The following is a 14,727-nucleotide window of genomic DNA, read 5'->3' on the forward strand; positions in this document are numbered from 1 at the left end:
AGAAGTTTAACCTTAAAATAATGTATCCGTTGATGCCAAGTCAAATCAATGTCAAAGGCAATCAAAGTGCACGATGATCTTTAGATTTGAGTGAATCATCCAGCAATTTTCTGAGAGGCTCTAGAATAAATGCATGGCCGAGCACCTGAGGTCGGGTTTGGAAGTGATCTCCCTGTAGTGTTTAATCTGGCCGGAGTTCAAGCATGCACGCACTCACACGGCACGGCACTTCAATCTGGTCCTGACGATCATGCATTGACATTTTAATGCGCACAGTCTATAGATAGCCGTACCTACCGCTATTGTAATGCGACGTTGTGTCTGCCAACGCCAACAGCCACCACAATTTTATGTGTATTTCTGGCGGTAAAGAGTATGTCCACATTGTTGATGTCTGCCGATGGGTTGTCAGACTGTTCACATATCTTGTTTGTGCAGTGCGGGGCAACACGACTTGTAACATCTGCTTCAAGACGTTCGCCTGCAACTCGGCCTTGGAGATCCACTACAGGAGCCACACCAAGGAGCGACCCTTCAAGTGCACCATCTGCGACCGAGGATTCTCCACCAAGGTAGGGCACAACCCGGTTCCTGATCCTTCAGATCACCGAACTAAATATAAGATTCCGATTCTTCTCTCCGCAATTTCCGCCTCTCGTTTCACACCCCTCCTTTATCTCTTCTTCTACGCACCCAGACTATCGTACTTTGCTGCATTTTTAATTTCTTACACTCACTTACAATTCTTCTAACACCTCTCTGAAAACGTAGTACTAAAATTGATTTATATCACAGGGTACATGTTAGATGGTAATAAATACACGAGGATTGTTCCATTGGTTATAGACCCATCCCACTTTTACTACTTTACTTTTAGTATATAATTATGGAAGATGTCTCATTTTAAAGGCATAATTAATGTACAGCCTAACGCTTTTTAGTTTTTAAATATTTTAAAATCTCATACTTTTCGAACTTCACAGTTTTAATACCAAAAAATTACAAGCTTTAGGAGTAAAGCTGAAACGCGTTTGGGGGCTTATTGACTGTCTTTAAATCGAGACATCTTCCATCCGCTACGATTAAAAATTACGGGCAAGAATGTAGCCAGGAAAAAATGGGGAAATGTGGGGAGGGGGAAACCAGACAATTTATATTTTCCCGTAGTGGACAGAGAGTAGGGCCTTATTTTTTTCCTATAAGAGTTCTTGACCCGTTTCTTTGTTGAGAACGCTCTTTCAGCAGTACATATCAGTAATACTGAATTAATTAAATAACAATAATCGTTTATTAGAAAAGTAACTGAAAATATTGAAAATTGAGGGGGGGGGTCCGGACCACTTGTACCCCATCGCTGGCTACGTCCTTGATGACGGGGACAAAGGTGCTTGAAGTTTAACATTGTTCTTATCGGGGATAAACTCAAACTTACTTGACAACAACCAGCTAGTAGTCAGGTCTAGAAATATCACAAAACACTCGAAAATAGCAATACTTTTGTGTTTTTAATAGACATAAATATCGAATACTGTAGACTTATAATTAATTTTGAGTTACATTACGAAACTTTTTATGAATTTAGCTACAAAGAGTATTATTATTCAAAATTCAGCAGTTTGATTCAAATGCCATATAGTACTTTAAATCGGTTAATTGCTTTAACACGTTCAGCGTGTACTCCATCGGGTACACGCGTTCTTTCACAACTACCATCGTGTACCAGATCGGGTAGACACAGGCTTTTTTTTAAGTACGTCGTGCGCCCGATGGGGTACACATTGATATGAAATTCATTATTGCGTTTTTATTGTTTACCTGTCTTGATGGTTTGTAAAATTTGATCGCGCTTAAATAAATACCTTAGAACTATTATTTACCCCGTCGAGCACACGATTGATAATTTTTAAGGTAAATTAATTTTGTAGCTGCCCCTTGGAATACACGGTGAACAATTTAAAAAACATAATGAAATAATTATTTTTGTACAACATTTCGAAGCCTCCATACCTTTTTCGGTACACATAGACGTTCGACGTAAAATAACCGATCACGGTTTTTGCCATTATTATTGAAAAATTCGACGGCAAATAAACATCGTGAACGTGTTTAAATTATATGCTCAGAATTTTAAAACATTATTTATCTAAAAGCTATATCGTAGTTTTAATATTATTACTATTAAATGCACTATATTGTGGATTTTTCATCGAAACTGAAATGCCTGCAATTGTTGTGACGCAATATTGAAACACAAACGTGAATATTGCAGTGAAAATAATGCAGGCGTTGCAGTGTCACAAAGTTCGTTATAACAGCAAATTCAAAGTAATTATATGATACGTTAAATAAACTCAAGTATTTTTTTATGTTAATAATCGTCGCGTGTTTTATCGGAATATAAAAATTATTGAATTTTAAAGACTGGGAGTGGGAGGTAACCCCGAGTACGATGCGATGCGCGTGCGTGCGCGTGTGTGTGCGTGCGGTGGAGGGGTGACAATAGCACTATTTGTTTGCATGACACATTGCAATAAGTGGTCTTCTGAAATTAGCCACATAGCTGGCCCCCGCCCAAACTATGACTGACGCCTCCCCGCGCGGTACTCGCGACGCGCGCTTCGCTATTATTTTCCCGCTGACGGGTTTATTTAGAGATGGCAGCGCCCCTTTGTCTCCGCAGCTGAGAGCGCATGCTACTTTTAATTGGTCCCATTTAATAACATGCGCGCTTATCGCCAACTCGCGCTTTGACACCGGTGTCGCTGGGCTAATCCTCCTTCCGCGGGATATATCGCCGTGGATTTTTGCTTTGTGAAGTGTTCATTAGTTTTCGCTGCGAAATTTTTCATTTTTATTGCCCCGGATGTGTATTTATGGCCGAATTCACGCCTGAAGAATTTATTTCCAGAGAAAATCATATTTTCATTTAAACTTTTATTCGTTTTTTTGTCAAAAACAAAATAATTCATTATTTTTCTAAATTTGGTTTATAACGCTTTCACTCATTACCTTCAAGAGCTCACCCTGAATTTATAGTCCATTCTTTATCCAAGCCATTTTAGACTATGTATGAAAGGATAACAGGATTTCGGACATTTGCCATCGTTATATGTTGCAAAACCTATGACACAACGTTTCAAAGAGGATCCCCACCTGATGAAGAGGACAGATTCCAATCTTTGAAACGTTGTGTTATACAATTTATAATGTACAACGATCGTAAATTTCGGAAATCCTATTATACTTTACGTATGAATTATGTGAACAGCTTAAAAGCTATCATTATGATCATCATTCAATAATATAAAATAAACATGAATCAAGCGGTAAAAAAAAGAACGCAATCAAAAAACAAATTCAAAGACTTACGAACTAATATATTTGGTAAAATAGGTGGCCAGTAAAATAATAAAAAGTGCACATCTGTATAATACAGACATCGCTGTTAAAAGGGTTAATTTTACACACATTTTTATTACATGAATTTGTATTAGCTACATTTCTCACTACACAATAAACATAATATAAACTAACGTATAAAAAAATACAGGAAAATATAATAGAATCAGAAATTTAAACCCCCTAAATTGCATCTTTGTCCAGAAATGTACTGTTCCTCTCTAATTGGAATTAACTGTGATTACTAAAATAACTAATATTGCTTTTATGTGTGCTACAGCTCCAATACAATCCAGTAGACTTTGTAAGAAGTTTTGTGCAATGAATTACAACAAATTAATCTTTGCTCATTTGTTTGATAGTTCTATAATTTAAATTGTTATTTAAAATAAAAACCTGTAATATAATAAAAACGTATCACTTTAAAATAAACATTGATGAGAAAGTTGAATTTAAAATGAAACATGATGAGAAAAAAGGATTTTGCTATTTGTCTGAGTAACTATTTATATGTTTTGTATTTTTAAGTTCCTCTTTACTTGTTTTATTTTGTCTCAAATTATAATTTTATTTAAATTTCTTTACTTATTTATGATGAATAAGCTACTGACATATTTGTGTTTCGATTTTATTTTTAACCTTATCGAAATTCAATAATAAACAATGTATCTTATTTCATAATGCTTTGAAGAAAGGGTTCATACTCAGATTATAAGAAATCACTTAATTACTACATTACTTTTCACAAATTAAAACTTAATTGAGGTTATGATTTTCAAGACGCTTTAAAGTACACTCATGGAAAGGAAGCTTTAAATCTCATTGTTTACAGATTGGAAGATTTGGATTTTATAGATTTTTCGGGTGTGTTTTACAGATCCTTATAACTGTCGGTTAATTTAACTAACCAAATCCATGAGTTAAACTATTATGCAGAGTAAATGCAAATTCAATTGCCACATGGATTACATTAATTGCAGTTTGGTGTATTAACCGGTAGTTGTATATTTAGTAATTGTTATTCTATGGGGCCAGAACTGTTGTTTTATTTTCATCCAGTCTTTTGTTCTGCATCATTTAATTTAGCCAGTCTGTTGTTACATGTAGAATTTACAAAATCCTCCCATATCCCTTTTAAATACAACATTTCGTGTACATAATACAGAATAGTTTTGAAAAAATCAAAACATAAGAACCAATAAAATACTAACATTGTATTGTTTAAAATAGCACAAACGTTATGTGATTATACTACTTAGCTTTTATTTATTGATTTAGACATAGCACTTTTTAGTTTGAAAAATCAATGATTTAGAATTTATTTGTAGTGTGCTGTTATTATTACTAGGGTTACGACAGTATGACGTCTCTATTATACCTTATTATTACACAAAAAAATACCTCTACATCAAAATCCACACTTTTGTTTGCAGTCATTTGTAATAGCAGCCATGTCAACTATTCATTAAACATATTACAAGGTATGAAGTACACCTTTCTAGAATATCTAAAAGATATGTAAGAAGAACCACGATTATATCATTTTTGTAACAGTCCAAACCAACGTGACATAACTGATTTATAGAATGAATGACGTGTCTTTTAAGGTATCGATCCTTAACAGAGGGATTAATAATCCAATTGTCAGGGAAATTGTGATCAAATTTAATGTGAACTCAAAACAGTATTGTTAACCTCTTTGCACTTTTAAATAAAAACAAGTATGCCATATTTATTTTACCATTACATTACCTGTCAGAGGTGAGCATACTGTGTAAGTATTTTTGTCTTGAACTATCAAAGCGATAATGCAATTTCCACTTATATCTCTAGAATTTAATGTGTTGTACTTTGAACAGCACGGATACTTTTATACATTACCGCAAATGTATAGGTTCTAGGCATGGGGGCAGTGGGGGGGCTCTTAGGGGCCCAAGCCCCCACAAAATTATGAATGACAAACAAAGCTAGAACATATTATTTTCCTGGGGAAAGATCCCGACCCCCCATTTATGGAGGGTATTGTTATTACATACTTCCTAAACCACTGAGTGTGTCAGCTTCCTCTAGGGGCCTAGTACACCTCATCTATGAGTATGAGCTGTACCTGTCTGGATTATATGTGTTATGTGAATATGTGTTAACATGTGACGTGTGTCGAGCAATTAATCAGTTTACTGCATGTACGCAGGGGAACATGAAGCAACACATGTTGACCCACAAGATCCGAGACATGCCCTCACACCTGTTTGAGCAGAAGAGTCCTCAGGACGAGACCAGCAACACCAGCTCAGAGAGTCGAGATCTGAGCGTTCCTCGGGCTATGAGCGTGGAACCTCCTCATCCCCCTCCGCCACAGCCCCCGCTTCCGCAGCCACCCAAAGAACCCCCACACCACCACCAGCCTCCACACCCTCCACCTCCACAACCGATCAAGAGGTCTCCCCCAGAAGAAGCCATCCTGCCCATACCCAAGCGACAACCAAGTGAGTACATTGAATCTGTCGGTCATGCTTAAATTTTTCAAAGAGGCGGGCTTTTAACATAATTTTGTTTGTAACATATTAATGTTCAGCATGTATTTCCTTAAACTAGTCAATTTTATGTTCTAGGAAAAATTTGTTCTAAGATTGTTTATCCATCATTCACCTGAATTCCATTTTTGTTTTGTTTATTGTCCTTAACTATTATATTTTTATTGATTTAAGTTCACTCATTTAAGAAGCTATTAAAACTTTTCTTACGTTTATAGAGAATAGGAATTACAATATTTTTTATTCATTAGTAAATTCTCATTTTTCGAACCACAAATTAGTAAATTACCTCAGACATATTTTACATTGATTTAATTCATGTTTTACACTAACTGCTTTTTAGTGGTAATTTAGCCTCGCTTTTGCTCGATAATATGGTTCCAGTGATTTGGCAATCCTGAACCGAACCTAACCTAACCTAACCGAGTGAACCTGCGTTGTGCGCAAAGAGCGCACTCTACAGTAAACTGTGTGCTGCTTGTAACCGCACGTTGGTGCGCGTGTGTGTGTTTTAGGCTTGCCAAAACACTTGTGCCATGTTTGCAATAAGAACTTCTCGTCATCGTCGGCGTTGCAGATCCACATGAGAACACACACTGGCGATAAACCGTTCCGTTGCACGATTTGCCACAAGGCTTTCACCACCAAGGGCAATCTCAAGGTATATGGTTTTATTGATTAGTTAATGTTTCTACGTTGCTGATTCTTTTATATAAGTAAAGTTTAAAAACTTGTTTATCTGATCTTTGCTTGAAATTAATATTAAATTAATCATGATTTCTTTTACTTTTAAACATGTAGTGATAAGTCTTATCCCACCATTTTCATTTTGTTGTTTTCTGAGATATTTTTCCATTTCTGATAGTGTTGCTAGTTTGAACTTGAAATGTTCTATTAGATAATATTATCACACCTTGAACCAAGGGCATCACCACCATAGGGAACATGAGGAACACTTCCCCCCCCCCAATATTTGAAGTCAGTTTTAGCCTCCTCCCCAAAATTTTATAACACTTTGGGGTTGTTTCAGTTCCAGTAAACCTGCTTAGGCGAGGGTTCAATTTGGATTGTTAAAGTATACTGTAAAGAGAGACAAGTCTACAATTTTAAAGTTATATTGTAATCTGATAGACCACATTTAATAACAGAAGGGTGTATAAAATAAAGCAAATTAAAACCTGATAATAAGGTTTTATTTAATACATATATATATATATATACGGTATATATATATATATATATATATATATATATATATTTAGTACGAGTTTTCAATTGTATTTTTAGACATGTTTTCAGACCAATAACAAATTGTTTCAATGAGAAACCTGCTTGTAAGATTTTGAATTTAAATTAATATTCAAACGTCATTTCAAGGTCACAGTATTTCAAAAATTTTCTGGGGGAGGACCCCCCACATGTTCTGGGACAGTGTCCCTGGAACCCCCCCATTCGTCTTCCCAAAGTTTTGATGATGACGATGTGGATACCTTGAATGGTATATGTAACATTAAAATCTCACCAGTAAAAGTGACCTATAGATATATTGTTTGTAGGAATTTCCCTACTTAAAGATGTCTTTTGAATTACTGATTTACATGTTTGATATCAATTTAAAGTGATTTGTGGTTGTGTGTTCAGGTACATATGGGCACACATATGTGGACCAACGGGGCATCAAGGCGTGGCCGACGCATGTCCCTGGACTTGCCTCCGCTCCCGATCACTCCCAAGGATTCAGATTTCCTTCACAGGAGACCCGATCTTTTCTACCCCTACCTTCCAGCCCCGTTCCTTAATGGAATGCAACAGAAGGTACGGTAATTTTCATGCATATGCAATAAAATCACATGAGGAAGGAAGTTTTTTTATGAATTTCAAAATTAGCCCCTGCTTCCTCAAAATTGGAGGTGAGGGGCAACTCAAAACTTTTGAAGGGCTAACCTTGTAAATATTTTGGAGCATTGTAAAGAAATCCTGATCATTGATCATTTTCTGTGGCATACAGATCGAATTTGATACTGGAAACTTGATTCCATCAACCTTCCAGTATTCCAAATACCACAATTCCTATGAATTGCTACGACAGCTTGCTGTGACAGATTTGTATCTTTCCAGTGTACTATGTGCCAATCCAATATTATATATATATATATATATTGCCTTATTACTGGAGTTTATTTACTTTTATACCCCATACACACTTTGCATGAGTTGTAATATTGTGTATGTGACAGTTGAAGAAACAGTTTTACAACTAGCATTTAAGAAATTATGGGGGTTTCCATTTGATTTGTACTCACTGAGGTTTTTGCTCTGTCAAATTATTTGCAACTGTTATCCAGTTTCCTGTAAAAAAAATCCTAGATCATCAGTATTCATTTTTGTTGATCACTGGAAGTTTTAGTCAGGGTGTTGTCCAGTTTTTCTTTTGAATCATAAATCAATCACGGTTGACATTTTCATGGTTTGAATTATGATCACTCAAAATTCATAGAATCACAAATAAGCTGGTGTAATAGTGTTTCAAGATCGAAACTATAGATTTTGTTCTTTGCACCTTGAATTGCCTAAAAGCAAAATACATTAAGACCCTTGACGGACTGATGAGTACAATTGAAGAGACAATGTATGTGCACTGATGAACTCATTGTTTTTGAACATTGATTGTCAATTGGAGGCTAAGAATATTATGACAATAAGTACCATGGGTTGGGTTCATTGGTAAGTACGTATGGTACATACATATGGTACTTATAGTACGTACGTATGGTACGAACATATGGTATTTGAGAATGTCTTCTATACATTTGCAACATTCAAATACTTATATTTGTTAATTATTAATTACATTTCACAGCTAATAAAGAAATACCAATATATTTCGGTGCAAATTTTGGACTGACCAGAACCATGGTGTTTCAGCTAAATGAGATCTCTGTCATCCAGAACGTGGGTAGTAACATGACCAATGGGCTGTTGGGGTTCGGTGGATACGGCGCCAGTCTGCCCAGCGAGATGAAACCAGGGTCTCCAGGGTCCGAGAAGCAGCCGATGGCATCACCCCGTACACCTCCACTGTGGGATCTTCACTATGAGCGCAAGCCCCCACACGGAGCCCCCGAGGAGTGTCAGTCCCCACCTCATGTGACCAGGGGTGAGGGACTGGCTGCATGATGGCCCCTACCCCCGGCCCAGTTTACTTAGACGTATCTGACAGGGCAGAGACTTCAGATTGGTTGAAATGTTCCTATTTTGAAACTAGTCTTTTAGAGGATAACCAAGCATGAGGAACAAGACTATGTATGGGTGTCTCGGTGTTGTCGAACCGGTTGTTCGGTTGTCGGACCGGTTGTTCGGTTGCCGGTCGTTAGTTTAGTTGGCCCCACATTCGTTCGTTCACCTGTGATATTTCCCGCACTAAAACTCTGTGCTGTTTCCATTGTATTTATTTCCGACCTGGTGAATAACTTTGGTTATTTAATTTTAATCGAGTGATATTATTTATCCGACGGACTATTTATTTTTTAATTTTTTAACTTATTTGAGAAGTGTTGTATAAATATATAATATTGTTCGGTTTGCTGTATAAAGAATATTTGAGCTGAAATTGTAGCGTCCATATGTATGTCCTTATAAATATATCGATAGGTTAATTGTAAATACACAAAAGACAAGCAGCATCAACATGTATCGATTGTTAGCATTTTATTTGTAGATTACTATGTAACTGTTTTTTATTACGTGTGAAATGTGTGTCTGTAAGTATATTTATATATTTGGTGTTACATATTTATTCTGATTGAAGCTGCTATTTTCCAATCAGTTGACGTCTGTCGCTGTTGTTACCTAATGTTCGTCAGTTTACTTTATATTGCCCTCGTTTTGTTAGTGTACATAGTGCCCTACTTTGTGTTTGGATAACTGTTGTCAATATATTTATTAAACTGGCCTTTTGGAATAAGAAACTGTTCTGAACGCTATTATAATTATTCCAAACGAGTTTCGTTATGAGGCTAAACACGATGATGGCTAACACTGTAGGTTATGATCTCAACTATATTATAAGCATATCATTTTCATGCTGTAAAATCAGAAAAATATCCAACAAACAGATCCTACTGCATTGTACAGAAACAATCTAAATTGCAGAAATAACTGTATCAGACTCATTGTCCATCAATGTTCTATTTTATCAAATTATTTTAAACATTTTGTGTGTATTTTATACTCAGTATATTGAAGCATTTTAAAGGCTGTTTTAGTAAATTTTCAAGCGAAAATTAAGTTATATTATAAATTTAATTAGAGTTTTATTAGCTCCCTTTTGTAAATTAATTTACACTTGGGCTTTGTTGATTGGCGTTTTTAGTCATATTTGTTTACTTAGTTGTTCTTGGAGGTTGTTTCTTTGTAGTAAAAGTGTTATGTTGGGTTTTATATTTAATTTTCACTTTTAATAATAAAGCATTGTTGTATAAAGATTTGTTTCAAAACAAAATATTTATTTATAAAACCTTTTGGACTGAAAGTGACGTAGTAAAACAATTCAGCACCTATATTTTTGCATTTAAATGGGATTAGAGGATTTTGATCAGCAGAATAGTAGAAACTTTTCATCCTAAACAAAGTAAATGTTACGGTTGAGAAGCGTTAAGTCGGTTTTTTAATAAAATTATTTTTATTGCATTTAATATCTGTAGTTTTAATTTTTAATATAAATTTTAAAAATTATATAATAATAATGTATGTAAGTTATATAAGGAGCAACTTGATATAACGCTTTGGGTACCAAGTGGCGCATTGTGTACAATTATAAGTGTGATCATACAACACTATACGCCCTTCGGTATCAAACGCGTTATAACTTCATTTTTAATATAATACAAATGCGCATTTTTTAATAAACAATATTGTACTGAAGTCAGAATCCTCTAGATTACTTTTAAACGTAAACACAATCAAAAGTACATTTGCTGTTAGTGGAAGATTGTATTAATTTTGTACAACATTATTTGTATATTTATTTATATTGTATCGCAAACCAAATTGTGTATAGCTAAGATAATTTGTTTGTAGGTCATTGTAAATGTTAAGCATTTGTTACGGACTCGGGACTGTCAGCTTAACGCAATATCAACACAACAGAGTAGTTTTGCACAAACAAATCAAGAGTTTTTATCATGTTATACATAAGAACCTTATATGAAAACTATTAAATATTTAAGTTATCACACACCGTAGATGTTTTGTTTCATTACTCCTATTTACTGTTTGGTAGATTATGCTCCTTACGGTGCTGTATATAAAAAATTGTTTTGGAGGGGCTGAGCCAAAGAGTGGATTCCTTTTTTTTTTGGAGGGAAGGAGTTGTAGATTCCGCACATAGTTGTGAAAGGACCTATTCATCTCCCTTACTAAAGTTTTAAACCCTCAGAATCTGACACTTTTACAGAAACCTAAGAGATTTGAGGGCTCCTGTTCTCTGATGTCCTTTAGGCTAAGGAGATTAAGCTACTAGTAATTTTTCCTTGGTTTTGTAAATGGCAAGACAGTATAGCCATATGTATTCCATTGATCCTTCTGCCTCTCTGCTGATTTAGCATTCATCATTCTGGCTTAGACCCACCTTCATCAGATACTTTCTAAGAGGGCCATGTCCTATCCTGTCAGCATCTCAAGTACTAGTCATATATCCTCCTTGCTTAGATCTAGAAGTCTTAACCATCCTTTTGCATATGGTGAGCACTGGGTGGTTTACTAAGTATAAAATACTCTCTAAAACAGAGGCTCAAGAATTCTTCCCTGGGAAATTGTTGAGCTTTCCTCATAAATAACAAACTACAGGGTGCAATTTAATGTTTCCCTTTCAAAATTTATTGGGGGATTTGAACTTCTTGAGCTCCTCGCTTATATATGCCTATGTGCCCTATAATAATATTATAATAATATAATAACTCTCCCTTTAAGAGTATTTTTAAACTGGAGTTTCTTTAGTGGTGCCATCTTTGGATGTCTTGATTTATGGTACACAATTTCACAGAGATAAAGGCAAGAGTTTACCCCAACTGATAAGGAGGGTATACCCAGGTAAGTATCTGAGATACTTGATAAGGAAATTTGATAAGGAATCTGACCTAGAAATAGCCAAGTTGATGTTATTTATTTTCAAATTGGTCTAACAGTTTATTTGTATAGTGAGTCTTTTGAGGTCATATTTGGAGAATTGCATTTCCATAATTTGATGTTCTACTGAAAGTATTTTCTCATTTAAGATTTTCTTCTGATTGCTTGTGGGCAGTCCCTTGATATGATAAAAATAATACATTTCTTCAAAAAGTAGAATTAAGGTATAGTGTTTTACTGATTTATCCGTGATGGTTGATATAAAATAATATAATGGTCTCCCCAAACTTTCTCCACAACCTGTACATTATTAACACTGAACCAGTCCTCACTTTTGATATGAGAATTTCAAAAATGTCCATATAAATCATTTAATTTTTACAATTTTTTTTACAAAAGTGCATAACATTATTTTTCTGTACACATCTTTTAAACGTTTTCATCATCCTCTGCAATGTCCTGTACCACATTTCTATGCAGACTGCATGAAGCTACACCCACAGTACGTTTAACATGACATGTAAAGGTGCAAGGTTCAGTGGTAACTTGATTATAATCTGTTGAAGCAGCGAATTAAGTTAGAGGATTAGGCGACCCTTTGAATAAATGGTCTTAACACTCTGTGAAACGAGTAAAAATAGTCACATATTGAAACTACAGCAGGGATTCCCTCAGTTTTAGAATCTGTTTTTGTAGTATTAAAAATAAAGGATAATTAAGTAGTAATTAATAAATTAATTTAATATAGTACTTGAAACACATCACATTATTGAATGAAATAAACTAAACATCCTGAGTTACGATCAGTAACGATCCTCACATAATTAATATTCCTCAACGTCAAAATAATACTCACACGCTCTCTAATTCTATAATAAAATTACTAGTGCAAGTTTCTTCTCATTCTAATTTAGTTTTATAAGCAAACCGCTTACACTGGGCTATAAAACCGCTTATAGGCAAAAAGACACTGGGCGATTTTAGTTCATGCAGGGTGGGGTAAATACCCCTCTGCCACTGTGATGCCGCCTTCTCCCAGTATCCCCACCACTGCTTGGCACTTGCCCGCTCACTCTATCCCCTGACCTGGCCACTGCCATTTAGCGGCTAACCTCAAACCAAAATGCAAGCTCCCTGGACACATCAATGGCTTCATTAGTCTGTTCAGTTAATTTTTACACTTGTATAGATAGGCCTACACACAAAAAATAACAATATACTTATAGAATAGGTAAGTAGCTGCAATGTGAACAAATGGCGCGAGCAAGTCATGACCCAAACAGCTGATAAAACAGAGCCGATAATATCCTTGTCCACACTCCCCATCACTGGAGGGGGGCCTTTCTGTGACAGGTTTATTTTTGAGCGGTTTATCTTTAACTTAAAAACAATGACTTTGAACTCTTCCAAAGTTTAAAAACTACCCATCAGAGTATTCTAACCCACCCAACACTAATGTATTTATAAAAATAATACAGCTATTCTGCTCGAATAGGGTAACTTGAAAACTGCTGTTATCAAGATAACCCTTTTTTATAATAAAAAAAAAAACTGTCCATGAAGTTTATATAATTTTTCCTCCTTGTTCATTGAAAATGTAATACATTTTTTTATTACTAAATAACCTGTGATTGTAAAAAGTGGATCTAAGACCAGACAAGAGAAAACAGTGGACTAATGCCCCATTAATCTTCTACGACATTCAGCTGATGCACTGAAATAGTTATAGTTTCTAGATTATTATTGCTTAACATTTATTTTAAGTGAGAACAACTAGAACATAGCACGCAATACACTGTTAGGCTGTGTATACCAGAGATTTCCGAAACTTAGGTCCTCAAGCTACATTTGACCCAGTGAAGGCAGCTGACAGGTCAGTGTGTGTTATCTAAGGTAAAAAAAGAAATAGAGAAGCCCAAAGATATTTAAATACATAAAAACTGATTTGGAAAATGGACAATATTACAAATAGAAAACAGTCAGCAAATCAATTATTCCTGTCCGTATTGTAGAATCAACACCATTTTCACACATATATTCTAGTAAGTATATGCTTAAGCATGGGCATATATAAGTGGGGCTCAGGGGGCCATCCACCCAAAGTGTTGAAAGACACACATCAAAATTGATATTTTTAAGCTAAAAACACATTTATGAGGTCTTAGAGCTCAATAATTTCTCAGGAGAAGATTTCTCAGGAGGTAAGATTTCTAAGCCAGTGTGTCACTTCCCCACCTCAAAATAATTGTCTATATACACCACTGTATTTAAGTACTTCTTACTGCAAATGTACTACCTCTTCTCATTGTGGAGTTGGGCAAACACAGAATTACTCCTTCAAATGTGGTAGGAGTCAACTTCATACAATCCATTTGGTTGTTGTATTGTAGTCATACAGTATACTCCTTTTGAATTAATTTTTATTTTATATGTATGTCACTAAATAAAGAAAAGTTAAATGAGTGACTGCCAAAATTTTGTCACATCGAAGTAATGAGTTGAAATTATTTGCAATACAAGGTTGACATTAGTGTTACATGAGTTTGAAGGGGATGTAAGAAAATTTGTTTTTTGGAATTTGCTAATTTGGAGTACATTATATGAGAAACCCCAATGCAAAACTGGGTGAAGGTGGAAAAGAACTGTTGTAACATATCAGGCATGCACT

At 35.2% G+C, this 14,727-nt stretch overlaps 1 protein-coding gene across 7 annotated transcripts in view; it reads left to right on the forward strand.

The window, feature by feature from the left end:
- LOC124364743 (homeotic protein spalt-major-like) overlaps window positions 1–11,176 on the forward strand; it is a 151,059-nt gene extending 139,883 nt beyond the window's left edge. For 5 of the 7 annotated variants that reach the window (XM_046820444.1, XM_046820450.1, XM_046820451.1 and 2 more), the window contains 5 exons: window positions 439–572; window positions 5,591–5,885; window positions 6,449–6,594; window positions 7,575–7,748; window positions 8,859–11,176. In XM_046820444.1, the coding sequence (XP_046676400.1) occupies window positions 439–572; window positions 5,591–5,885; window positions 6,449–6,594; window positions 7,575–7,748; window positions 8,859–9,110 (1,001 nt within the window). In that variant the 3' untranslated portion in view covers window positions 9,111–11,176. The remainder of the gene's footprint in view (window positions 1–438; window positions 573–5,590; window positions 5,886–6,448; window positions 6,595–7,574; window positions 7,749–8,858) is intronic. The other 2 variants (XM_046820446.1, XM_046820449.1) reach the window with 2 other exon arrangements.
- The last annotated feature ends 3,551 nt before the right edge of the window (window positions 11,177–14,727 follow it).

This window comes from Homalodisca vitripennis, chromosome 6 (genome assembly GCF_021130785.1).
Source record: "Homalodisca vitripennis isolate AUS2020 chromosome 6, UT_GWSS_2.1, whole genome shotgun sequence".
Lineage (NCBI taxonomy): Eukaryota > Metazoa > Arthropoda > Insecta > Hemiptera > Cicadellidae > Homalodisca > Homalodisca vitripennis.